Source organism: Thunnus thynnus, chromosome 3, assembly GCF_963924715.1.
Source record: "Thunnus thynnus chromosome 3, fThuThy2.1, whole genome shotgun sequence".
NCBI lineage: Eukaryota > Metazoa > Chordata > Actinopteri > Scombriformes > Scombridae > Thunnus > Thunnus thynnus.
This window is the reverse complement of record NC_089519.1, coordinates 11879100-11906486: the sequence shown is the minus strand read 5'-3', so window position 1 is coordinate 11906486 and position 27387 is coordinate 11879100. Positions and strand designations below refer to the sequence as shown.

Below are 27387 nucleotides of genomic sequence, written 5' to 3'. Positions count from 1 at the left end.
TTCAAACTCACTCCTCCTCGCCCTCTGTCAGCCCCGCCCCTTTCCCCTCACCTCTCTTCTTCACTGTGGCCACCTTCCTCTACCTCGTCTCCTCACATCCCTGCTACGTCTTTCGTCTCCTCGTCTCTCCTAAGGCTGCCATGTTTCTCTTCAATGCTCTACCCCCCACCCACTAGCACCACACACACACACACACACACGTATCCACCACACTCCTGTTCTCCCATCTGACATTGATAAATGGAGACTTACAGAGATGACAACATCATTACTCATGTTCAGTAGCAACACCACCTAGGACAGAGAAAAACGAGAGGAAGAGGGAGGATGAAGGACAGGACAGGAGGAAGATAGGGAAGATGTGGAGTGCAGGGGGAGAGGGGGCGCTGCAGTCGGAGGTGTTTGCTACAATCCACCCCCAAGCACATACCTTAACATCTCCAGAGAGCACAATGGTGAGGTGTTCATTACTGGTGTGAAAAAGTGGAACGACTGTTGATAGTAATGGCAGACTGGAAGATTGAAACTCATCGGTTTCCTACACAAATCCAATCAGACTGGAATGGCTGCAGGGCTGCAAGAAACAACAATTTTCTTTAAATCTGCTGCTCTGTTCAATTAATCATTTATTGTGTAAAAAATCACACATCACACACACAAGAGCTTCAAGGAAGGTCTTCACACTGAAAAAACAACCAAAATATTCAATTTGTAATGAAAATCAAGCACCTTTTCACATTTTAGAGGCTAGAACCTGCATGTTTATTTGGTACTTTACTTGATAAGTTGTTAAAATGATTAGTTTCTCAAAATTAATTAGTTAGGGCCTGCCTTTCTGTCAAGCTAGAGCGCTAAAGACAAGAAACAAAATATAGCCATGCTAGCAGTTCTGTGAGGCTGTACATGGGCACAGTGGTGCTTTGAGATAAATGCTAAAATGCTAACGTTTAGCCAGTAATGTTGTTCCCTACCTTAATTTAGCATGTAAGCATATTAATATTTGATAATTAGCACTAAACACAATGTACAGCTGAGGTTGGTGAGACTAGTCCAATTGTGTAAGAAGTATTCAGATCCTTTACTTAAGTAATATTACCAATACTGCAATGTAGAAATACTCCATTACAAGTAAAAATCCTACTTCAGTCAAAGTACATAAGTATTATGAGTTTGATGTAGTTAAAGTATTGCAGTAAAAATAGTGGTTTAGTCCCTCTGACTGGTATATTATTATATATGACATCATTAGATTATTAATACTGAAGCATCAGTGTTAGAGCAGCATGTTACTGTTGTAGCTGCTGGAGGTGGAGCTAGTTTCAACTACTTTATATACAATTAACTAGTTTAGTCCAGTGGTTCCCAACCTAGGGTTTGGGCCCCTCCAAAGGGTCACCAGATAAATCTGAGGGGTTGTGAGATGATCAATGAGGAAAGAAGAAAAAACAAAGTTCTGATACACAAATCTGTTTTCAGTTTTCTGACTTTTTCTCTAATCTTTGATTTTTGGTGAAATATTGGATCATTTGAACATTTATTGAAATAAAACCATGTGAGAAGTTTAGAGGGAAAAATCACTATTTGATGGAGATGTTAACAACTCATAGACATCTGAAATGTGACCCGACTACACACTGTTTTTTGTAAGACGCCAAAAGCCAAAAAGGTTGGAAACCACTGGTTTCATCTTTAACAATGTGTTGTATTTTAAAAGCTTGTTATATTATCCATTGTGTCAAATCTTCATCTGAAAAGTAACTAAAGCTGTCAAATAAATGTAGTGGAGTGGAAAGTACAATATTTCCCTCTGAAATGAAGTGGAATGGAAGTATAAAGTGGCATCAAATGGAAATACTCAACTAAACTCAAAATTGTACTTAAATACAGTACTTGAGTAAATGTACTTAGTTACTTTCCACCACTGGACTAGTCACTAGTTATGCTAGGTATTTGGTTAGAAATCATAGTATTGGAGAACAAATTTTGACCTCATGATGGCAATGAAAATGTCAAGGAATCACTGAAAAGAAAACAATCTAGTAATCAAAGCACTGGATCAACTGACTGACAATCGCCAGTGTGGATAAAATGCTATTACAGGCTTACAGTGCAAAAGTTATGTCTCTGATGTCCAGCCAATCCACTCAAGATCTGCTTTTCTTTTAGGGGCTGCTGCAGCAAAAAACCCATCATCTTTAGAGAGAAGTGGCAGGTAAAAGACCTCATAAACACACAGAACAGTCTCTCCTGCTCCTCAGCGCTCAGCAGATCATCAGCAGAGCAGACAACCAGCCAGCCACAAGTCCGAGTTAATGACAGCCAGTTTCCTCCTGTAGCCAAACGCTTACAGACACACACCATCAGCCTCGCACACACTCCAGAGGCACTGTTATGGGCTCTAATCAGAGCGACAAATGATGTGTCACAAAGAGTGGGAGATGAGTTGGAAGAATCATTCACTCTCTCTCCCTCTCTGAGAGTAATAAGGTGAAGAAATGTAGCTGGAGAAATGTGGAGTGGAAAGACATATGGGGGGCAGGGGATGGGATAGTGTGGAGTGTGTGTGTGTGGTGTCAAGTTGATGAATGTGGTAGCAGGAGCCATTGTGGTGGTGGAGGAGTAGGAGGCCACCAGATAACAGCAGAGCAAGGCCTAAGCTGTCTCACACCATGAATAAAACACCATGAAAATCTCTCTTTAGCTCCAACTCTCTCTCTCTCTCACACACACACACACACACACTTAGATTATTCTAATTACCTTCAGATGACTTTATCTTTCAGTTTAAATGGTGAGTATCAGACTGTGGGATAAGTGCTCTGTATGCTGCCCCGGCTTGTTTAAGATAACCTGCACATGTATATGTACTGTATGCTTAGCGGGCTGTCCACGTTCCCTCACAACCTTCAAGTAGTGCAAAGTCTGCTTGTTGGCAGGTGATCAGCATCAAATTGTGTCATATTGTGAGCAGTGACGTGGTTTCAACTTTTCTATCGATGTGGTGCCCTCTAGTGGCTGCTGGATGGAACTGGGAGAAACTTCATCCTGCTTTTTGTGCTGCTACGTTTATCTTCCCACTTCACACTAAAACAGCAGCTTTCAGTGTGAAGCAGTTATGTTGATCAAAATGTTACATCACACTTCAACACATGATGTCTCCAGATGTTAGATCATAAAGTTTATATTCGTTTAGATAGTTTGTGTAGGTTATTATTATTATTATTATTATTATTATACCACATCACCAAATTGTTTTAAAATAGAGCTAAAAAGTGATTTAATAAATGAGTGAAACCAAAAAAATTACTTATAGACGGACAAATCTGTTTCTCTTCCCTATTTTCCAACACAAGTGTTTCAATGCCAATGTTTCTTTTTTTAGGTTCAGGTTTCATTTTCAATGCCAAATTTTATTTTCGATGCCAAAATTTAACTGCTACTGTTCTGGTCCCATATTCCTAATAGCACATTGTGCAGTAAAGCATATGTGTGTTTCTAATTTATGACAATATGACAACATGATACCAATAAGACATTAAGATAAAAAAGGACCAAAGGACACATATTCTGTCTGTTACTGCATCTAAAGGGCTGCTACCAAGTTTGCACATCACAATCATTTCACTCATCCTGTAAAAACAGTTGTTTAAGGTCTTCTGCGGCTCTGGAGGAGCTTTGTGAATCTGACAAGATAACCCTGATGATGTCACAATGATGTCATCAGGGTTATCTTGGCTTGGACTGGAGACTAAACATTTATAACAGCCTGCCATGTGTTGCAAACTCAGAGAATTGAGTTTGAATGTCATGGCTTTGACTGTAAGGAGGGTCTAACAAAAAAAAAGGCCATCAAGTTGTATTATGTGAAATGTAGTGTCTAGTGAGTTTGACCCATACAAAGGATTAAAAGTCAGGATATCTTGACCTCTGCTGCATTGAATTTCTCATGAGACCCCTCAACTTTATGGAAGTTCAATGGTAATTGGGGTACTCTGCAATCAGAAGTTGGTCAGCATAACGGTGCTAGTGTTATGTGGAGTGGAGCAGGTGGACCCAGATGAAGGAGACCGTAGGCAGAGCAAAGCTGAAGAATAATGTCTTAATTCTAGGCTCAGATACAGGCAAACTAAAACTAAACTGAACAAACGGAGCAGAACAAAGCAGAGCAAACTCAACAAAGAATCAAACAAGACTGAACTGAAACAAGGACTTAAATTCAAACTGAACTATTGAAACAACAAGGAACAGGCAGCAAGAGCTGATTGGCTGGGGGAGACACAGGTAGCAGGGCAGGTGTGGAGGGAAAAACAGGCTGAGGAAAACATGAAAAAACACAAAAGGCAACAGCTGCTCTGGGCTGAGGACACATCAAAAACAGAACTTCATCCCTGAGTTAAATTGAAGTCCACAATATAACCAAGCACAATCCTCTTCATATATAAACCATCATTCATTAATCTGTTTTAGAATTACATAAAAATAAAGTGCACAAGTCACACTGAGCAAACACAGCAAACAAACCTCAGCACTACATCGCCAACCCAGGAACCTTTACCAAAGACTAGAAAAATAAATTGCTGCTGACAAACAAGCACCAGTAAATCTGTCAAGCAGAGTGGTCTGCATATTAAGGCTGCATGTAACATAAATTGGACTAAAAGACAACTGCAGCTCTAAATAACGTAACTAGTGTTTCAGTTCACTTGAGCACTTAGTTCCAATGAGAGTCAATGTAGAAAGCAACAGTATCTCAAGTGGTCCTTAAATATAATCTGGACCTTATCAGCCCTTCTCCCACTCAGTCCAGTTCAACAAACAGAGAAAAAGTCTGAGGGCATCTGGTGGACTAGTGGAGGGACACAGAGCCAGATTGGGACATAACCAGCTGGTTAACATAACAATGGTTAATAATCTCATGTGATAAATGAGGAATTTTGATTATGGGGTTTGGGGCTTGTTTCCGCTGTACATCGTGTTGCTTCTTTTATTTCCACATGGGGTAGATGGACCATGTCCAAAATACTGGAGCCAAAACGAGGCTTCAAACAGGGAGCCAGACCGACAGAGAGAGAGCAAGTCAGACCAAAAATTTAAGGATGCGTACAGTTTGAACTATTCATCACAGTAAACAATACTTATCCTTGAGCTACTATATTATATTCTCACAAGTGTATGTAATTCACAGAGCTTGCAAAAACCCAAGTGTAAAAAGTGTAAATTTGTGGTTTTATTGAGGGTTGTGTGCTGGACTATTTCTTGGCCGGACACAGTGACATCCAGGAGTCTCCACTGGTTGCCAAGCAACCTCACTACGACAACAAGACTCCAGGAAGTCACTGTGCTTGCCTAAGAAATAGTCACATGACCCCCTTTAAAACCACACCTTGCTATGTTTACACTTTTTTGTACAGATTAAACGCATGAGATGTAACTGTGAGCTGGTGGGCACATTTAAAGGTACCCTTATGATCACTTGTAGTGCTCTGGAGCAATGATTTTATAAAATGCATATGTATAAAAACGTACGGACGATGCAGTACAAAATCTTGTCAATGCTTTAATGTTATGTGACTGATTTATGGGTGGAGGTAACGCAATAAAACATAACAATGCGCCCATAAAGGCAATGAAGAAGAAGACTAGAAACCAAACATGTAAACAATGCAGGATTTAAAATATTTTTATAAACAGCATTATTAATGTTCTATGACAAAGAAAATGCATTTGACACTTATGTTAGACCTTAGGGATATACACAATGCTTTTTGGTGGGTAACACTGAACATAAACGTAGCTTTTTTTTGTTTACAAGAAAACTCCACAGGGTACCTTTAAGTTTTACAAACTGGTAAAACCATTTCCTTTTGGCTTTGAATATGTTGGCATTGTCATGGTGAAAAAGGGACCTTCTTCAAACTGCTGCCACAAAGTTGGAAGAGTTACTGTCTAAAATATTATTGTAATCTGTAAAATGTGTTTGTTTTGCTTGTTTTTTGTAGGCCTGTTACTGTGTTGTGTGTAAGACAAGCTGCTCCAAACAAATTGCCCCTAGTGGAATTAATAAAATTATTTGTTTGTATTGTATAATGTATTGTAAAATTAGAGTGCCCCTCCACTGAAAAATCTTCTTGTTCCTTCAGTTGAATGTTTGAGCTTCACTGTGCAGAATGATGAATGTGACACTAGAAGACTGTTTTCATTTTTATCTGCTGAAGAAGGAAAGTTTCTCTGTGCTCACCTTAGATATCAGTTTAACTTATGTATGTACTAAATGATTTTGTGACATCACAACTAGTTTACAACTGCAAGTGTGAAACAAGTGGAAACTTGGATCCTCCAGTGTACATACACTGACAATTAACTTTTCAGTGAAGTAGGAGACATTATATTAGTACGTTTTTGTATTTTTTGTGTTTTCAAGCATGGTTATGTGTTTAAGATTTCCATAAGAAAGACAGCACTCAACATGTTGTATGTTTCATAAATATCTTATGAAAATCAGAATTATTTTAGAGCATAGATTAATTAAAGGTGTTAATTGTGCTTGCTTTTTTGATGATCACAGACATGCTGCCACATCTATTTGCAGTTTTAATTGAGTTTGTTTGGGGTTACGTTTGGGATACAACACATTATTCAAATTGTGACACATTAACTGGATTTTTCAATGAGGAGGAGGAGAGGGAGTAGATGTCATTTTAAGGGTTTTTAATTAATTAACTGAACTTTTTTGTGCAAAAACCAGACTGTCAGACACAAATTATTAGTCAAAGACGAGTATTTTTATGTTTTAAACTATGCCTGCAGGGGATCTTTAAAATTACATATGCGTTCTCCCTCACTGAAAAAGCCAGAACTGCCTATAAATATGCAAATATTGTTCATTTCAAAAATTTAACTACTTGGCACAAGATGTCTCCTACTTAACTAAAAAGTCTGTTCTCAGTCTATGTGTGCTGGAGGCTGCAAGTTTTCACTTCAAACTTCTGTAGGTTGTATATTGAACCACTACTGGCTCCATACTAGTTATGATGTCACAATTCCTGCTCACAGGTAGGCTATACGTGAGTAAACTGAGATAATAATAATAATAATAATAATAATAATAATAATAGTAATAATGCATTTAATTTGTACTGCACTTTTCATTCACAGTGAAACTCAAAGTGCTACAGCATTAAAAACATACAACATAAAGAAAATAATGAGTTAAGATGAAAAAGCCTTCCTGAATAAAAAGGTTTTTAAGGCTGTTATAAGGCAAGCACCCAGCAGATGAATGTGAAAAACTCTACACATGTATCATTCTGCACAGTGAAGCTGCCTGTTTCCTGACTCTGGAGGTGTACAGATCCTGGATGGTGGGCAGGTTGGCACCACTAATCTTTTCTGCAGACCTGACTGTCCGTTGTAGTCTGTTACTGTCCTGTTTGGTGGCCGACCCAAACCAGACAGTGATGGAAGTGCAGAGAACAGACTGGATGACTGCAGTGTAGAACTGGATCAGCACCTCCTGAGGCAGGTTGAATGTCCTGAGCTGGCGCAGGAAGTAGATCCTCTCCTTGGCCTTTTTGATGACTGTGTTGATGTTGGATTCCCACTTCAGGTCCTGGGAGATTGTAGATCCCAGAAACCTGAAGGATTCCCCAACTGACACAGTGCTTTTAAGTACGGTGAGAGGAGGGCAGTGATGGGGGCTCCTCCTGAAGTCCACTGTCATCTCCACAGTTTTGAGTGTGTTCAGCTCCAGGTTGTTGTGACCGCACCACAGGGTCCGCTGTTTGACCTCCCATCTGTTTGCAGACTCCTTTCCGTCTCGGATAAGGCTGATGACTGTTGTGTCATCTGCAAATTTCAGAAGTTGAACAGACGCGTCTCCTGAGGTGCAGTTGTTGGGGTAGAGGGAGAAGAGCAGTGAGCACACATCCCTGAGGGCATCAGTGCTGACTGTTCAGGTGCTGGATGTGATTTCTCTCAGCCTCACCTGCTGCTTCCTGTCTGTCAGGAAGTTTGTGATCCACTGACAGGTGGAGGTGGGTGAGTTTAGTGAGGGGGACTTCTGGGATGATGGTGTTGAACGCTGAACTGAAGTCCACAAACAGGATCCTTGCGTACGTCCCTGGGGAGTCAGGGTGTTGCAGAATGTAGTGCAGCCACATATTGGCTGTGTCATCCACTGATCTGTTTGCCCAGTAGGCAAACTGCAGGGGGCCTGTGATGCCCTTCAGGTTGGTCAACACCAGTCTCTGGAAGGACTTCATGATCACAGACATCAGGGTTATGGGCCTGTAGTCGTTCAATCCAATGATGGAGGGTCTCTGAGGGACCAAAATGATAGTGGAGCGTTTGAAGCAGAAGGAGACTTCACACAGCTGCAGTGATCTGTTGAAGATCTGTGCGAAGATGGGGGCCAGCTGGTCAGCACAGACTTTCAGACAGGAGGGTGATGTGCTGTCTGGACCTGGTGCCTTCCTGATCTTCTGTCTCTGAAAGAGCTGACACACATCCTCTTCACAGACCATCAGTGCAGGTGGGGAGTCGGGGGGAGGAGGGAGGTTATAGCAGAGGGTGCAGTTGGTTGTGTGATGTCTGAGTTGGAACAGGTGAGGGGTGTGAAAGTGAGCTGATCAAACCTGCAGTGAAACACATTCAGGTCGTTGCCTAGTTGAAGGTTCTCTGCAGTGTGGGGGGATTATTTCCTGTAGTTGGTGATGTCCTGCAGGCCTCTCCAAACTGACGCAGGATTGTTGCAGCAATTCGGTGTGGCTCCTTTTTGCTACTCTGATCTCTTTTGTCAGAGTGTTTCTGGCCTGGTTGTACAAGATCCTGTCCTCACTCATGTAGGCCTCCTTGCCCTGACAAAGCTACCTGAGCTTTGCTATGAACCTGGGCTTATTGTTATTGAAGGTGTAAAGTTTTGGTGGGCACAAGGATGTCCTCACAGAAGCTGATGTAAGATGTGATAGTGTCAGTAAGTCCATCCAGGTCTGTAGATGCAGCCTCAACAACACTCCAATCGGAGCATTCAAAGCAGGCCTGTAGCTCCAGTATAGGCTTTAGTGTATGTTTCATAAGTAACTAAATACTTTATCTTTTGGCACATCAGTACTAGATTATTATGAGTATCAGGACTTTAAAACGATTGTGTGTCTATTCTGAAGAAAGAACCACTCGGACTTGGAAGAAATTGCCTCTTTTTGTGGAAAGAGGAAATGGCTGGAAGTGGTCAATGACAAGGCTTAGTGAGGCAGCTAAGTGCAAAATCTTTCAGATGGTGATACAAGCATGAAATTTTGCATGTGGTTCACCTTTAAGCTGCTTATCAAGAAATTAACGTTAGCCAAACTAAAATCCAATATGGCCGCCGTTTTTCAAGATAGCCACCAAATGGATGCAATTATCTTCACATAATCAAAACAAACTGTCCAAAATTAATGTTTGAGGGATCAGTTCCTATGTTTTGAAACACAGAGATTCTATTAGTGCATGACGCTCACTCATAATTATCATTACAGGTTGATATTCAAGTGCCTAATGTTATTTTATTGATGAATCCCTGTGCAAAATTTGATGCTTGTATCACAAAGTGAACGATTCCACCAAAATTTGACTTTAGCTGCCCCACTATGGAGGTTACATCTGATAATACGACCTTTTCTCGTAGAGTTACGACTTGATTCTCGTAATCTCAAAAAAAAAAAAAAAAAAAAAAAAAGAATTTCTCAGTGTGTATAGTAATACTCCCTTGTAGGAGAAAAACACATTAATGATCAACATGGGAATGGGAAGAAAAAACGTATTATAGAATCAGACACAAATTATTGATCAAAGATGAAACATTTTATCTGTCTCGGGACGTATCCTTATTTGTCACAAAACAATTAATGTATGGCTCTATCATGTAAAACTAATCCGCCGCCATTTGGAAAGGTTTTCGCCGCTTCCGCCAGAAACGCGAGGAGAGAAAACGGAGCAATCGAGCGGAGCGGCGGAGCGGCTGCAGCGGGCGATCCGGGGCCGTCACTCCGCTCGACTCGTCTCGACTGCCCGGGCTAACTTTAGCTACATGTGCTGAGGTCGAGGGGGAAACTGATCCCAGCTGCAACAATGCCGACAGTTACTTTACCGCCGAAAGAGAACGCGCTCTTCAAGAGGATTTTGGTGAGTTGATAGTTTAGGAAGCGGGTCAACTTTAGCTGCCGTTAACACCGACACCGGGCGAGTTTAACGATCCGTCGGTGTATAGGTATAGCTCTGTTAGCATTAGCAAAATGGCATCACTGAATGTGTTAGCTGTTAGCTTGCCTGGCCCTGATGTGCGCTGTCACTGTAACGTGAAGCCCAAATGTTTGTTCATGACTGCTGTGATTCTGACAGACGTTTTCACTGTGATTAAAATTCAATAATACTAAAAAACACTTTGGCGTTGGTTCAAATAGCCAACTTTGGCGGTTAGTGGCGTAAGGCCTCTAACTTACCGCCAGGCTCCACGACGGCTAAGCTAACGAAAGTAACGGTCGGGTGAGCTGTTAATTAGGTTCTCGAGCTACTTTATAATCCTTTGGGCCGTTTCATTTGTTGATTTGTCGTTGTCTTCAGCGGAATATACCTGCAAGTGTGTTTTGTATCAGACGTGGCCCAAGCTAACCTGTTAACTGATCATTTGACGTTAGCTAATACCAGGCTAGATATCTGAGGTTTAGCAGACTTCAAAGGAAATGCCAGTTTTATTCTGTGTGTGGGGAATCTCGGCCTGCACAAATAAACACCACCGGCCGACGGCAGGTTCAGTCAAACTGGTAGTGCATGCATGAAAACGAGGGAAAGACCGGTGTGTCTGTGTCAGCAAATCTGTAGCTGCTTCAGGCCTGCTGTGCTCCGGCAGCCACCCATCCGACCACCCATCCCTCTCTGTAATGTTTGAGTCCTGGTGTCGCCCCACTGTTTACTATCTGCACACAGTTTTATGTAGGTCAGAGGTCTTTTTCTATTTTTCCTATATGTGCTGGTTAGTTTGCTGCAGGTTGAGCAGTTGTTCCTCTGCCGTGCTCTTCGGTTGTCAGTGTGTGTTGTGTTGTTGAACATCTCTGCGTGGACAGAAATGCATGTACTGCTTTCTAGGAACTGTCACTAACTGATTCAGATAAACATCATTGTTTTGAAAGTGCTGGGGGCTCTGCAGAGAGTTAGTGAATGTTTATCAGCACATAAGCAGTGGGCTGGCATTCAGTCGCTCTACCTCTGGCAAGGAAAAGAGACCTGTGACCTGCACCTGATCTTGAGAAGTTGGAGCCTGCATTTGCTGCATACCTCAGAGGGGGTATTGCTTTTCCCTGAACTGTTGTCAGGCTGCACTGTTAATGGATTTAAATGGTGTTTTTCAGATTGCATGTATAATAACCATAGAATTCCACAAAAAAAATTGTCATGGTAATTTCCCTGTAGAGCAGTGCAGGATAAATGCAAAGATTCAGTCAGTGAATAATAATTGATTTAAAGTAATGCATAATACACATTGATCAGAAAATTAAAAACAAGCCTCTGCCACCACACTTAATATCAAATAATTTGCATTTGTGCACCTCACTACTAGTGTGATGTACTGCAGGTTTTCCTCCTGTTTCTTGACTTTCAGTGTGGGTTGTTGTCAAACATCTGTGCACATTACCTCTGCTTTTATCCGAGTTTACTGTCAAAAACTGATCCCAGCCAGACATTGTTGAACACTAATAATGTGAGGTGACCTTTATGTCTTGTTCCCAGTTAAAGAGAGGTCTGGAAGCGTTTGGTGGTAATTGTTGTTGTATGACTGAGGAAACCCCGAATAAAATTACTGTTATTAACCTTTCTGCAGTGGGGTTGTGATTTGAGATTCGAAACAGTTTTCTCTCTGGCTGGCTGTATTCAGAAGAGGACCACACCCCTCTTTATTTTTGCTTTCCCAGACTGGCAGCCTAAATGCATTATTATAAGTTGGCAGGTCTCCAACTTCTGGATGGTAGCGGAGATGGATGAATTTCCATTGAGTTCTTTCGGGGTAAGGGGAGATCCTTTTCCATACTGCAGCCTAACCTAAAGTAGGACTGCATGATTAATCTCCTCAAAAAATTGCAGTTTTTCGTCAGTACCCCTATGCAGAGGTAATGTGCAAAGATCCTGTTCCTACATGAAAACTATTCTTCTGTTTGAGCTTTCAGGGAGATTCATCAAATCCAACCAAGCGCTTCTAATTTCTCCCTAAGCTGTATCAACAAGTGACAAGACTGTGTTACACAGACAGAGGAGGCAAAGAAACAAATACAAATCTAACAGCGGTGCATAGGGGACTGGCAAAAAAGTGTGTCCATTGCCAATCAAATAGTGTGCAAGCACAGTCCAGGTAGACATTTATGTCGTATGACCAGTGAAGCAGCTCTAAATGTTTCCCTCGCAGCCAGAGACACATCAGAGAAAACCACTGCTGTCGGGATAACTTCTCAGAATTGTAAAATCCTGACTCAAAGGAGTAGAAACTATAGACTTCCAGATTTTTTATTTACTTTCACTGATACCTGTAGCAACATGCCCACTCCAAACATATGTGGGTTTTAGGGGTTTTTTGTCCTTTTTCGGACAGGTTCAGAAGACTGTAACAGACCTGAGTCTGACTGAAAACATGATGTGGTGCTCTGTGCACAACTATGAAAATATAGAGTTTGGTTTATAGGTGCCAGGACCTCTACAATATCATACATACTACTCTCTAGTATGAAAAGAAAATCCTTCTTTTTCTGATGGCTTAGAGAAATCTGCGAACAGTGTATAACTCCACTGAAACTGAAACTAAGTCTTTTATCTTCAGAGGTAATAATTTAGCTTCACTCCGACAGTACAGAGTGAAATTAGACCCACTGTCACTATTTTGAGTTGCCAACCGACACGAACACTTGTCACTACCTTCTTTCGAACATTATGTGAATGCTGCATGTTTTTCGGAAGAAGTTTTGAAATGTTTTTCTCCTAAATCTAACGTGTGCACCTCCAGCTCCTTGCAGCGAGCCCTGCAGCTTAGAGCCACCGCTCTGACAGACTCTGTAACTCAGGGGGGGAGAGTTATTTTGGGTGAGGTACAGAACATGCTGGATAAGCACAGCTGGTGGTGTTAATGCTGCTGAGTTTACATTAAATATACAGCCTGTGTACTAGCATCTGTATACTTGCATAATGCATGTGTGACTTTTTGAACTATTACTTTTTGTAGACATTGCTGACAGGACATTGGCTCTTGTTGCAGGCGGTTTAAATGTAAAGGCTGTTACAATGACTTTGTTTTGGCCATATAATGCTGCTGTCTATTACAACAGATGTCTGAAGTGTACTTTTTTTGTCAACTATTTCCAATGTACTTCATTTTTTCCACTGAAACTTCTTCTGATATTGAAAAGGAACAGAACACGCAGAACCAGACTTCATCTTAAAAGTGTGAATCTTAAAACTTTGGGAACAGAGACTACAGATTATGTAACCGAGTCTTTCAAACTTAAAAAGTTGCTGATCAGTGGTTCGACTGTTAAGCCACTTCAGGCTGGCATGGGTTGGGGGAGGCCTCATACATTCTTGGCATTATTTCTCTGAATTTTAATGAAGGCAAAACCACATATCACGTACTTGAAACATTGTGAAATTCACTCGGGCTCATGTTACATGCCATCGTTTTTCTCCAGTCTCCAGTGAAGAAGAAGTTGCAATCCGATCTAGTTTCATTTGTGGGCAAGTTCTCTGTTTGTGTTTTGCACAAAGTAAGAGCTCAGTGTTTTGTTAGCTTTTCTGCAAACCTAGAGAGCAAATGCATTGTTCTGTCTTGTTATAGTTCCTTGTTTTAATTCAGCATGTGAAGACAAACTGGTGTCACTCAAAGCTGCGGGCGTGTGTGTGTGTACACCTCTGTTTGTGTCAAGATTACTCTCCGTTCGTCCTTTACACCCCTGGACAGAAGGTCCTTTCATACACATGCAACTGTTTTGCACCAGTATGCACAAGTTCGTTTCACATTGTCCTTTATGCAGCTCAGTTAGAGCTCAGAGTGTGTAGATTAAGCAGCACAATCCAGTGTCTGACAGGACATGAGCCTGTTTCTTGTGTCCTCTGGCCTCAGCTCTCTAATGGTGTAATCCTCCTCTTAGTTCAACAGTGAATTACTTTTAATTTCATAACTGACCTTGGCACCCGTTTGTGAGGTTGACGTCATTTTTTTTTTTTTTTTTTTTCCCATCATTAGGGAAGTCAATGCCATCTGCCAGCTAAACTCTTCTATATCTCCCTCTTGCTCGCTCGCTCACTCTCTCTCACACACACACACACACACATACACAATCTCCCCAGATAGTTGGTGATCAGCTTAAAAAGAGAGCTGGTGTACTGATGATGGTGAAACTGCATATTTAAATATAACATTCGGGCTGAGAGCGGGTCATTTCTTTAAGGTGCTTTTAATACTTAGTGTTTGAAGAGTGATCTCGGCTGTGTGGATGTTTCTTATTCAGGTCATTCAGATATGCAGTACATTGTCTGATAATGTTATGTTGTCAATTCAGAGCTTGTCTGCTTCCAAACAGTAAACCAGAACTATAAAAATGCAGATTCACCAAGAATGTGTTGCTCCTTGTTCTTATATGTTCGATGTGCAGTACATGCAAAATTTAGAATTTGGAAGATACTGTAACATAAAAGTCAGCAGTGGTTTATAACCCGCTTCCTTGTACTGTCTTCTAGTTCCCCATTGTGGATCACAAAAAAATAAAAGACACCTAAGGGTCCTTTATTTTAATTGCTTTACCTCACCGAATAGTTTCAGATGGGTCTTGTTAAGTTGAGCCTATATGAGTCAAAGCTGTGAACTACAGGATGAGCTTTGCACTCTTTCTCTTACTGAAGTTTCACTCCTGTTGTCTTGGCCTAATGTGATTTCTCTCTCTCCTTCCTTTGACAGCGATGTTACGAACACAAACAGTACAGAAATGGGCTCAAGTTCTGCAAACAAATCCTGTCCAACCCCAAGTTTGCAGAGCACGGAGGTAAGCAGCAGCAGCAGAAGTATGTATAGCGGTAAAGATCTGTGTGTGGTAAAAGTCTCCGTGCATGGGCGATATGTATTCCTCAATGTCTGCTACCTTTCAGAGACCCTGGCGATGAAGGGCTTGACCCTGAACTGTCTGGGGAAGAAGGAAGAGGCCTACGAACTGGTGAGAAGAGGCCTGCGCAATGACCTCAGGAGCCACGTCTGTATCCTTAAATATGTGCCTGCTTGTAGTCGGGAGCAGGTTATTTCAGACATGGAGATATGTTTTAGATGAAGCTGTTGGCACTTATGACTTTCTGCAGTGTGTTTTGTAAAATGTGTGTGTGCTAAGCCACAGGACCTTGAGATGCCACACATTGTGTAGAAGAGCTCTTGTCTCTGTGGAGTACAGTCAGCACATCCTCTCTCTTCAGCTCTCTCTCTCTGTCTCTCCCTCTCTGTGACTCCCAGGCCAGAGTGAAATCTGCGCACATTTCCAGCAGATAAGTGCTGTCTCAGCCTAAGCCCTGCCTAAAGTCAACATATCTCTGAGCAGACAACACACAGCTTTCTTTTTAGCTTCACTAGTCATTCCTTATCTTGAATGTCTGTTGCAAAAACCCATCTCGTTTAGCCTATGTAGTGCGTATTTTTGAAGGATGTATGCTGATATTTAAATATAAAGACACTATCATTTTAAGTCATAGTTAATCTGAGTAAGGCTCAAATAATTAGTTGATAATTAATTTGTCAGTTAAAAAAACTAGGCTAGTTATCTTTCTATCCATAAATGTTAATGGATTTTTGTTTTCTGCATGGCTGTAACATCTGAAAGTACACATTCATTTGGGGGTGTAGTCTCATCCCTGATTTGTGATTTTTTAAAAAAAAAAATTTTTAAAGTCATCTCATTCAGGAACCTCCAAATAATCAACACTGACTTTATTTAGTAAAAAAGCAAGGTTAACATATTAACTTGTATAAGCAGAAGCTGCTGCAGTATATATTTTTTAATCTGATAGAAAACCTGATGTTTTTCACTGCTCATTAGATTATTGTGAACCAATTATAGTGCATTTTTTCCATGTGGCTATAATTTACTCGTGTCTCTGTTCTCATCCTGCTCTCTAATTGTCTTTTTGTCTCAATACATTGTCTTCACAGTTTTAACTTTTTTAATAGTTATTTTTCCCCATTTTGGAATAAGTAGGAGAACGTGTTTCCTTTTTGAAAGAGTTCAATTTAATCTGGCCCCACAGTGACCCCAGTGACCTCAGCATCTGTGCGCTCCTCTGTACACTTTTGATACAGTGGAAAACACTCATAGTGATCATGCCTGTCCGGGTCAAATTAATCATTATAAGCAGATCATTATTATAACTGATTTTTTTTTTCTTTTTCCTTATTTCTTATGCAGATTACCATCTAATTGACATTTGTGTATTTATTACATGAATATAAAGTAATGAAACGGGCAGCTTCGGTATTTACTGAATTTCATTGACTTTATGAAAATGCAGAACAGCTGTTTCAAACGCTTGTTTCGCTGCTGCATCTCGGTGGCTCGTTTTTGGAGGTTGGCCATAAGCTTACATAAGAGACTACGTTTTTCATTGAGAGACTTTCTTTTTTCCGTCATGATTTCAGTGTGCACGCAGCACCAGCGTCAGGTAACCAGCCCGAAGCAGACAGGTTGTGTGTTTGGGCTGCGGGGGGTGGGGGCCGCAGCGAGAGAGTTGAACCAGAATCAACTTATGGAGAAACACAACCTATAACGCTGCGGCCGATCACAGCCGGCGATCAGACTGATCAGAGCTGTAACCCTGCCACGAGGGAGGACACAACATTACTAGGAAGAGGGGAGGACATTTCTCTTTGTTTGATAACGTTAAAAGTAAAGTGAAGCTTCGCTGTCGTCTTCCCGGCTCATTTTTAAAAAGACGAGAGAGAGAAGCAGTGGTCGAGTGAACTAGAGAGTGAATGAGGAGAGTGAGCAGTGGTAGTGACAAAGCTGGTGAATGAGAGGAATAAATCGTTATTTTCTGATTGTTTCACGACGGTTACAAATAAACACCCACAACCCGCACTTCCACGTAAACCTGCGGAGGTGCGCCGCAACGCCTGATAGCCGTTAATTACACATCGTACGTGTATTATGTGAATAAGGTAAAAAGAAAAAAATAGACTTACTGTAGTTTTACATTTTTTGTTTTCATGTATAAAAAGACCCAAAATGAACACTGTAAGCGGACTACTTGATTACGATAAGCGAGTTATTTAAACAGCATTTGTATAGGAATGATTCCGTCCTGCTTTTTGATCCGGTTTAAGCGGTTTCCACTGTATTAGTTTGATGTTCATATAGAGGACAGTGTTTCTTTGTTCCTTAACTTCTTGCGCATCTTAGGTTGGCATGTGTACGGCTTACTGCAGCGCTCGGATAAGAAGTACGATGAGGCCATCAAGTGTTACCGCAACGCTCTGAAGTGGGACAAGGACAACCTGCAGATCCTCCGGGACCTGTCCCTGCTGCAGATCCAGATGAGAGACCTGGAGGGCTACAGGGTGAGGACTGACGGAGGGACTGAGGGTGGATGAGTCTGAGCTAGTTGAATAATAATTCTGAGATATGTTTTGAATTGCCGTGAAGAAAACCATAAAAACCTGGCCGGTTACAGCACAGGTACAGCCACAGGAGAGCACCACTAGAGCCAGGGACCTTGTTGTGAGAAACAGATTTTAGAGATACAGGGACTTTTCTTTTCAACACAAAAGCAAAGCAAAACAAACAATTGGCTGTGAAAGAACTTTCCAGAATACCCACACTCCCATCTGTTGCTCCCCCTCGTCCAGGATGCAGTATGGCACTGATTTGGAGAGGTTGCAGCGAATAAGCAGGCTGATATCAGGTTGCAATCAGTCTTCACAATGTAGAACAGTTCTCCTGGGACACAGCCAGGGATTTAGATGCTTATTTAGCAAGAGGTATGAAAAGACAAGATAAAAGTCTGGTTGAAAGGATTAAAAATATGGATGAGAGAGAAAGTGTGTGTGTGTATGTGTGTGTGACTGTTTTTCTCTCTGAGCCAGCTAGCAACAGTGTGGTAACAATACCATGAATCAGCAAAATTGCTCTTCTCCAACTTTCGCTGCCAACTGTCCCCTCATTTACTCCTACTTTATCTCTGTAGCTGCACATCACATTTTGAATCCTCTGGGCCTGCACATGGGAGAGTGGTCATACAGGGGACATCAGCTAGGCTCAGTCTTTTTTCCACACTGTTGGTTCAGATGTTAAGCATGGCTAAATATACCTGTGTTCACATGTTGATCTTGTAGGAGACACGGTACCAGCTGTTGCAGCTGCGCCCAGCACAGCGGGCCTCCTGGATCGGCTATGCCATCGCCTATCATCTCCTGGAAGACTACGAGATGGCTGCAAAGATTATCGAGGAGTTCAGGAAAACACAACAGGTTCGACACTTTGACAGCTTATCATGTTGTCTTATTTAAAGTCTAGGGGAGATTTCATGTGGTGTTGTAGGTGTCTGACTGATGCATCTTACAGTGTACGTACTTTGTAGACCTTCAACAGAGTTTTCAGTATTGGTGTTGTCTCTGCCTGTCTGGTAAGAACTACAATAGAGCTCAGTCTCACTGGCTCGCTCCTGATAAGACCAGTCTCCTTCCTGTCTTTGTGCCATCTGTGTAATACAAAAAGCTAATGTGAGAAGGAAAATGCACATATACTTGGAGAATGATGCAGAGTTTCCTGAACAGCGTAAACTGAAGTCCACCCAGCAGCTCCAGTAATGTTTCACTGCTGCTTGTACAAAATAATAATGGCACTAACACCTTTCCTGCTTTTGTTTCCATGTCTGTCATACACGGGTGTGTGTGTGTGTGTGTGTGTGTGTGTGTGTGTGTGTGTGTGTGTGTGTGTGTGTGTGTCCAGACATCTCCAGACAAAGTGGACTACGAGTACAGCGAGCTGCTGCTGTACCAGAACCAGGTGCTGAGGGAAGCAGGCCTGTACAAGGAGGCTCTGGAGCATCTGTCCAACTATGAAAAGCAGATCTGTGACAAACTGGCAGTGGAAGAGACACGAGGTCAGGCTCATTCTCTCAAAATCACACTGAAGCCACAACCTGCATATTTAGTCTTAATTTCACATTGAAATTCTCAGCTGAACAAGAATCATTCTGGACATGAACTGATGTTTATACATGATATCAGATATTTTAATGCTCAACAGAGCAGGTGACCCTTTGTCCTCTAGTTGCTCTGTACTTGTTGCTTTCCATCCAGAGAAAATGAACACTGAGATGACGAGTTGTATTTCTAATAGGATGTGTTTTGCAAGAGTCCAACATTTATATGACATTTTTCTTTTGAATTTTCTGTGTATTTTGACACCGGAGCTCTTCCCCTCGTGTTTCTGTAGGAGAGTTGCTGTTGAAGTTGGAGCGTCTGGACGAGGCTACAGAAGTCTACCAACGCCTGCAGGAGAGGAACCCAGAGAACTGGTCCTATTACCACGGGCTGGAGAATGCCCTAAAACCAAGTATGACACATTATCCTTTCTATGAGAAACAATAGCAGCATCACTGACCACTAAAATATTTACTTTGATTAAAGAAGCCGCAGTTGTCCGCACTGTACTGAAAATCTTTTGCTTTTTTAGGCAGCGTAGAAGAGAGACACAAGATCTATGAGGAAACCTGGGAGAAGTTTCCTAAAGGCCTGGTTCCTCGTCGGCTGCCACTCAACTTCCTTTCTGGTGTGACCAATAATACGTCTCCTTTCACCTAAAACAGTAACTTGAGTTAACATTTCCATCAATGTAATCATAATAAAAGAACAAGCTAGTAGCTGTATTCAGTTAATTCTAGTTTAGTTTTTAAATATGTTCATGCTATTCTGGTTCTTTTATTTTTAGACTCCACTTTTATTTTTTAAAATCATCAATTAAACATGAAGGAAGTAAGTTAAGTGTGTAAAAGAAGCGGAGTAAAAGCTGACGGATCCTCTCCACTCATCCTGTTTGTCTGCAGGCGAGAAGTTCAGAGAGGTTCTGGACAGGTACCTGAGGATGAACTTCAGTAAAGGCTGTCCGCCCGTCTTCACCACCCTCAAATCTCTGTACAACGACAAAGAAAAGGTGACAGCACTGCTACCAGCGATGTCAGATGACTGATCTAAATCTAAATCACAGTGACGCCTTTTCCTCACTTCACTGTGACGCAGCTTACATAACTCACTGAAGGAAGGGAGGTCAAACTGAGAGAAAGATTTATCTCTACTGAATAGGACTAAATCTGGATGAAGTCAAGAATTAGATAACAATTATCAGGGTTTATATGGGTGCTGGAAATCCTTGAACACTTGACTTTTAATACTTGAATTTTAATTTGGTTTGTGTATGTATGTATGTATGTATATGTGTATGTATATATATATTTATTACACCCACCCCTTCACACACACACAAAATGATTTTTTTTTTTTTTTTTTTAACTTGAAATGTGTAGGGGTACTTATTGAAAATGCTTGAAAAGTGCTTGAATTTGATTAAAGAAAAGGTGTAGGAACCCTGAATTATTCATAATACAAGTCCATACTTCACACTGTAGCTGAGCTCATGTACTTTCTCTTCTTTTTCTCTGCAGGTGGCAATAATAGAGGAGTTGGTGGTCAGCTATGAAACCTCATTAAAAAGCTGTAGAATGTTCAGCCAGAACGGTGAGGAGAAACTTACACAAGATTGTAATATCTGGATGGCGATAATAAGTTTGAGGTCTTTCTAACAGTGTGCAATGTAGACTGGTTTTCATTTATAACTTAATGTATCTGTTGCAGTCTTTTGTTTACAATCTTAAGACGCAAACTCACAGACTCTGCTTGCTCTGTCACAGATGACGGTAAGGAGGAGCCGCCGACCACGTTGCTCTGGGTGCAGTACTTCCTGGCACAGCACTACGACATGGTTGACCAACAGACACTGGCTCTAGAATACATCAACACAGCCATTGAGAGTACGCCCACGCTCATCGAACTCTTCCTTATCAAAGCCAAGATTTACAAGGTAACACACACTGCATGTTTTTGTTTTACACTTGTGTATATTTCGGGAGCACAGTGTCGCTGTGCTGTGTCATAGCTGTTGTATTGACCTTTTATCTTCCTGCAGCATGCTGGGAACATCAAAGAGGCGGCTCAGTGGATGGATGAAGCGCAGGCTCTGGACACCGCTGACAGATTCATCAACTCCAAATGTGCCAAGTACATGCTGAAGGCTGGCATGGTCAAAGAGGCCGAGGAAATGTGCTCCAAGTTCACACGGGTGAGAAAAACTGACACACTTGAGAGTTGACGAGCTGAGAAAACTGTTTTAAATGACAAAAACAAAAATCATGGACGTGTTTTCTGTCCACAAAGGACTAGTACAACCTTGAGATCCCATAGCCCTTATGTACAGTATTTCTATCCTTCATCCCTAAATAACTGAGGGTGAATATTTCCTTTACAGATTATTCACTTACGGCAGATTCACACAGTATGATTTCTGCATTAACAGAGCAACTCCATACTTCATTCATAATATATAATATTTTCAGGAGATAATCGTGTGAAAGTAAAGAGGATTTAAGTTTTCACATGGTGTTTGTGTTTACTGTGTGGGTGTTTGTGTGTATAAGAGCAGGAACTGGAGGTGGAGATGAATAAACTGAAACATACATCAAAATAAATAATTGTGCAGTAATAGTTTTCAGAGTTAAGGCATTTATCTGTAAGACAAATGACAGCAGACATAAAAGCTATTATAAGTCTTCAAATGTTATTAATGGAGTAATAATTTCCTAAATAACCACCAGCACTTTTATTAGAGGACCTGAATTTAGCGATTGAGACCATAATGACTCATTGAAAACATTTATTGACTCAGTATTTCATGAGAGAAGTTCATGCTTTTCGAATGGGAGTCTATTGGAACCAGGGATTTTTTTGGAGTCATGAACCTAGCAGCCATCAGTGGTATTGAACTTTAAGGGACTTCCACATTGGCTTCAATTTTAAGCCGTGGTTGTTGCCACATGGATTCACCTAAACAAGTGCAGTCAGGATCCAGATAAGTTTGAATAAGCCTGCACCTGTGATGACACAAAATGACTAAATTGTGAACTAGACATCAAGCTGTTGAGTGTGAGAGATAGTCTTACATATGGACCCACTCATGGAAGATCTGTCCTCTACAACTTGTGTATTTCACTGTGTTTGCAGCCTTTGACATCATTAGATAATTGACGATATCCATATCCTTTTCATTTGCTTTCCTCATGCATGCGTCTGTTTGGTTTTTTGTCTTTACTCAGGAGGGAGCTTCAGCAGTGGAGAACCTGAACGAGATGCAGTGTATGTGGTTCCAGACAGAGTGTGCACTCGCCTACAAGTCCATGAACAAGTTTGGGGAGGCTCTCAAGAAGTGCCATGAGATCGAAAGGGTGAGACTTTCTTCTCAGGGATCATACTTGCATGCATTATTATATGCCATTTGAATGTGACTCTTCAGCTTTTGCATGTCAAGTCTGTTCATGTTTCATTTGTCAGATCCTCTATTTTTCACATCACGTATTCTTCCCCTGCTTTCACAAATCAGCATTTTGTGGAGATCACGGACGACCAGTTTGATTTCCACACCTACTGCATGAGGAAGATGACGCTACGCTCCTACGTGGACTTGCTGAAGCTGGAGGATGTGCTCAGGATGCATCCTTTCTACTACAAGGCCGCTGTCACCGCCATCCAGATCTACTTGAGTCTGCACGACAATCCCCTGACTGACGACAGCAAGGAGCTGCAGGCCGACACTGGTGAGGGGCAGGGAGTGATGATGAGTGTAGATTCACATTTGCTGACGTGTCTTATCAGTGGTTTAAAAGCTGTCTTGGACAAAAAAAACGGAATATAGGAGAACATTTTGTCCATCATTAACGCCGCTCTTCTCACCTGTCATCTGTAGCTAACCTTTCGGACAAAGAGCTGAAGAAGCTCAGGAACAAGCAGCGGAGAGCCCAGAAGAAGGCTCAGCTGGAGGAGGAGAAGAAGAATGCAGAGAAGGAGAAGCAGCTTAAAAACCAGAAGAAGAAGAAAGAGGATGATGACGAGGAGATCGGAGGGCCCAAGGAGGAGCTCATTCCCGACAAACTGGTTAAGGTTAGTGTGAGAAACATGGATTGAGTGATGGAGTGAGCCAAAATCGGTCAAGGTGATGTTGACGGTTCCTCTCCCTTTAACTTCCTGTTTATAGGTAGAAAATCCACTGGAAGAAGCCGTCAAGTTCCTGATGCCTCTCAAACACCTGGTGAAAGACAAAATTGACACACACCTAATGGCCTTTGAGATCTACTTCAGGAAAGGTTGGCAGCCTTATTTTCATTCACTAACCTCACATAGGAGCTGTTTATTTTATTTTATCCTTCACACATTTAAAATCTGTTTCCTCTTGTCAGAAAAATACCTGTTGATGCTTCAATCAGTGAAGAGGGCATTGGCCATTGATTCAGACCACCCATGGCTACACCAGTGTCTAGTACGCTTCTTTAAAGGAGGTAAAGGAAGTTTCTTCTTCTCTTGGATGTGAATTTTCTGTCCAGCTGTTGTATATCCTTTCTTTTTCTAACTTAATTCCCAACAACCTGCTCTTGTCTTCCCACAATGCTTCCTTTCATCCCAATCTTCTATATCTTCTGTTACTCCTTCTCCTCGTCACCTCACGGGTTCCTTCTTTAACCGAATACATCTCTCCAACCTTCCTTTCTTCCCTCGATCCAGTCTCGGAGAGCAAAGAACTGCCGGAGGTGGTTCGGACAGTCCTGAAGCAGGAGATCACCCGGCTGTTTGGAGACAGCAACGCTAAGAGCTTCAACCAGGCCTACCTCACCAAACACTCCGACTCCATACCACACCGACTGGCTGGTAGGCCTCTTTCTCTCTCTCACACACTCGTATAGAAAGTTATTAATACAGGTACACTCACACTTACACTCTTCTCTCCCTCCTCCAGCTGCTAAGATGATGGTGTATTTGGACTCATCGACGGAAACAAAGGCAGCAGAGTTGGCCACTGCGCTAGATGAGTCACTCAACAACAGAACCATCAAGGTTTGTGTGGTTTTTTTAAATATTTTTTTTTATTCTGCAGTTTCTGCTGTTTGGTAAAATGTTCGAATCCATTTTTGATTTCATTTCTATCTTTTCCTTCCCTCGGTCAGATCTGCACAGAGGTCCTGGAGGGTCTCCGGAGCAGCATCTTCGGCGACTGTAAAGAGCGCACGGAATCATACCGCGCTGAGTGTCACAAGCTTTACCCCTACACGTTAGCTTTCATGCCCCCTGGATACGAGGAGAACACCAAGATCGCCAACGGAGACATCTCCACAGAAACGGAGGAGCTAGCCAATGAGATGTGAGCGCCACAGAACAACAAACAGCGGATGAGAAAAAGGAATTGGGCCTAGCACGGAGCCTTGTGGTACGCCTGGCAGCCATTTTGTAGAGCCAGACAGGGAAGCGAAATAGGTGTTTCGTTCTTTGGCTCAGCTTAATTGGGTCTGACCTGGTATGGCTTGGCTCCCTCCCACATGGTGAAAATCAGGACTGTGTGTGTGTGCGTGCATCGAGGGTGTGTGTGTATGAGTGTGTGTGGGCATGTGTGCGGTTGTGTATATTTGTGGTAAAGAGGGGGAAAAAGAGGAAGCTAACAGAATGGCCATTTTACTTTTTTAATAGAGCTACCAACCACACTGAATATGAAAAATAAACAACAGTTATTGGCAAACTGTTGGGAGAAACTGTGACGGACGGACATGGACTGTCGGGTTTCCTCTGAGATGATGAAAAACGGTGACGGCAACCACTTGAGTTTGACTCAAGTGCTGCTGCGATACGCCTATTGCATACTGTGTTCTCTTTATTTTAAAAGAAAAGCTCATTTAAATGAAAATAGGACACAACTGTCACTGGGGAACGGGAGACTGAGCTGAGTGGATCTGATCTCTGACAGATCTGTAGGAAGCTGAGCAGGAAGAGTTACTGAGGACCCAAAGTAGATGCTGAGGACATCCAGCGAGCACAGGTGTATCTCTATCTGCTGTAACACTCGTCTGTGCTCCAGTAAACCGCCAATCTACACGTGGCATTGCAGTGGAGTGTGTGATAAAGGCCTGATATCTGCAGGAACACAGCTCGGAGAAGGCTGCCTCACATGTGAACAGATTTTTGGTCCAACTGTGCTTCCCTCATGGTTCCTAGTTCAGCTTGGGAATATGTAATCCTCTGTTTGTCGTTAAGGAGCACTTTGTAGCACAGAATAAAAACTGTAAAGTTTGTGTGTTGTGCTCCGTTCCAAATACACTCTTAATGTTTTTACATAGCTCTGAGAAAGCCGGATAGATCTAAGCAATACCATAGACACCTTTCTGTCCATAATGGATCAATGAAGCTCTTATTATTGATAATAATCGGATCTAGATCTGGTTCAAATGGTTACAGCAAGCCTCCTGGCAGAGTCACTTGTGTCGTCGCTGATGGCACTGTTAAAAATGGTTTTATTTGCATGCACTAAGGGACTCTAACAGGCAATCAGAGGGCTCTTCCATGCAAATGAAAACTGCTCCTCAAAAGGTCAGAGTTCAGCATCGAAGCCCGTTGCCCGTGGTGACAAGTGAAAATGTTACAAGTTTAAAAGTATGAGCACCTGGAATTTGTTTTACTTTTTCTGTTTCCCCCTATTTTTTCCCCCCCGATAATCTCTTTTCTTCCCCTTTTTCCTCTAATTTGGGTTCTAATGTGAAAGATGAAATCTGAGATGATGATGTATGATATCTCTGGATTTTTGTATTAAAACCAAACAAAAAAAAACAAGTGACTTTTTGGCATCTGTATGTTTGTGTGTAGTCGGATTAACCTCACAGAGTTGCTGGTCATCTTACTTTCGCTGTTTTAGGGTCGGACTGACTTCACACTCATGGTCCTTAGATGTGGCCACTGTATATAAAATACATACTTTTTTTTCGGTTAAAATTAGGATTTTGTATTTACAACCAATTCCAAGCCAGTTTTTTCAAGTCAAACCAAGCAGATTATTTTTCTCCAGTTTTCTAATATATGAGAAGTTGAAGGCGATTCTTCAGTCACCCAATAAATTATGTAGATCAACTTTTCTTTTCATTAACTGTCTTTGAATTTTTTTTCTGACATTCTAAGATTAAGTGAATTTTGTAATTGAGGCCTCACTGAACCAGTGCAGCACAAAGATTCATGGTTTCATCCACTGACATTTGTCCAATTGTAAAGCCTATTTTCTGTCACATTGCTATGTACACATATGGCCTGAAAACATCAAGTTTGTTTAGTAATTTGCTCTTTTTAGTCTGAATGACATCATCTTTCAAGTTTAACAGAATTGTATCAAACCTTTCCTTTTCTGTGTCCAACTGAGTGTGAGGGCTCAAGTATAGAGATGTAAAAAGTTGCCGTTTTATTAAATTTGACCAGATACATCAAAATATGACCCTGCAATATGACATCACTGCACACATTTTATATATCACAGATTGAATCTGTGCTACATACAAAATCCCACTATGAAATATTGTTACAACCCTGTTTAACTGTTCAGGCGTTTGTGAGCACATGATATAACTCAAGAAAATAGATTCTTACTAAATTTGGATAAAAATGATCTTTACAGTGTGTTCTTTGTTCTGCTGCTTTATAAAATATGTTTATTTTGTGAGCTGGATAAGAGGGAATAGTTTATGTTCTTCTCCCAAATCAATTTCATTTTTTTTTTAAAGTTGTCACAATACCTGCCCTTATCAAGACACAGGTAAACAAATGCATATGCAATAAAGTTCCAATGTAGCTGCATGTTGTGGTCCACTCAGTAGCCCTTATTGCTGGATTAATGTGAGTTCTTTCTGTGTGTGTGTGTGTGTGTGTGTGTGTGTGTGTGTGTGTGTTGTTGTTGTTGTGTGTTGTTGTTGTTTGTCAAAGGTCTCCACTTAACCTCACAACAAATCCTGATGCAGTGCCTGTTGGGGTCAGTGGGACAGCATACACTCATATACAGATGTACTATAATGTGGGAACAAATCGTCCAGCAGAGGGCAGCAGCAGCACAGCCGTTCCTCTGTCAGGACAGGTCAGCGGACAGAGGAACTGCAGAGATCCAAAAACATTATCTAAAATTATGCGTTGACATCTCTTTCACTACCTGTGAAGAGCAGCTGATTGTGAACAGGAATTGAAGCTGTCTGTTAGAAAAGCGCTTTCACACAGACATAAGC

The 27387-nt window shown here is 41.5% G+C and overlaps 1 protein-coding gene across 1 annotated transcript; it reads left to right on the top strand.

Annotated features, from left to right (window-relative positions):
- Positions 1 to 9967: 9967 nt before the first annotated feature.
- Positions 9968 to 26755, top strand: LOC137179504 (N-alpha-acetyltransferase 15, NatA auxiliary subunit). The gene is made up of 20 exons (XM_067584225.1): positions 9968 to 10161; positions 14969 to 15053; positions 15157 to 15261; positions 17445 to 17602; positions 18377 to 18511; positions 18993 to 19146; positions 19482 to 19601; positions 19722 to 19817; positions 20092 to 20198; positions 20707 to 20779; positions 20953 to 21122; positions 21228 to 21380; positions 22411 to 22539; positions 22695 to 22908; positions 23058 to 23251; positions 23346 to 23454; positions 23548 to 23646; positions 23870 to 24013; positions 24102 to 24199; positions 24310 to 26755. The coding sequence occupies exons 1-20, from the start codon at positions 10108 to 10110 to the stop codon at positions 24505 to 24507; spliced, it is 2595 nt and encodes an 864-aa protein (XP_067440326.1). The 5' UTR covers positions 9968 to 10107; the 3' UTR covers positions 24508 to 26755.
- The last annotated feature ends 632 nt before the right edge of the window (positions 26756 to 27387 follow it).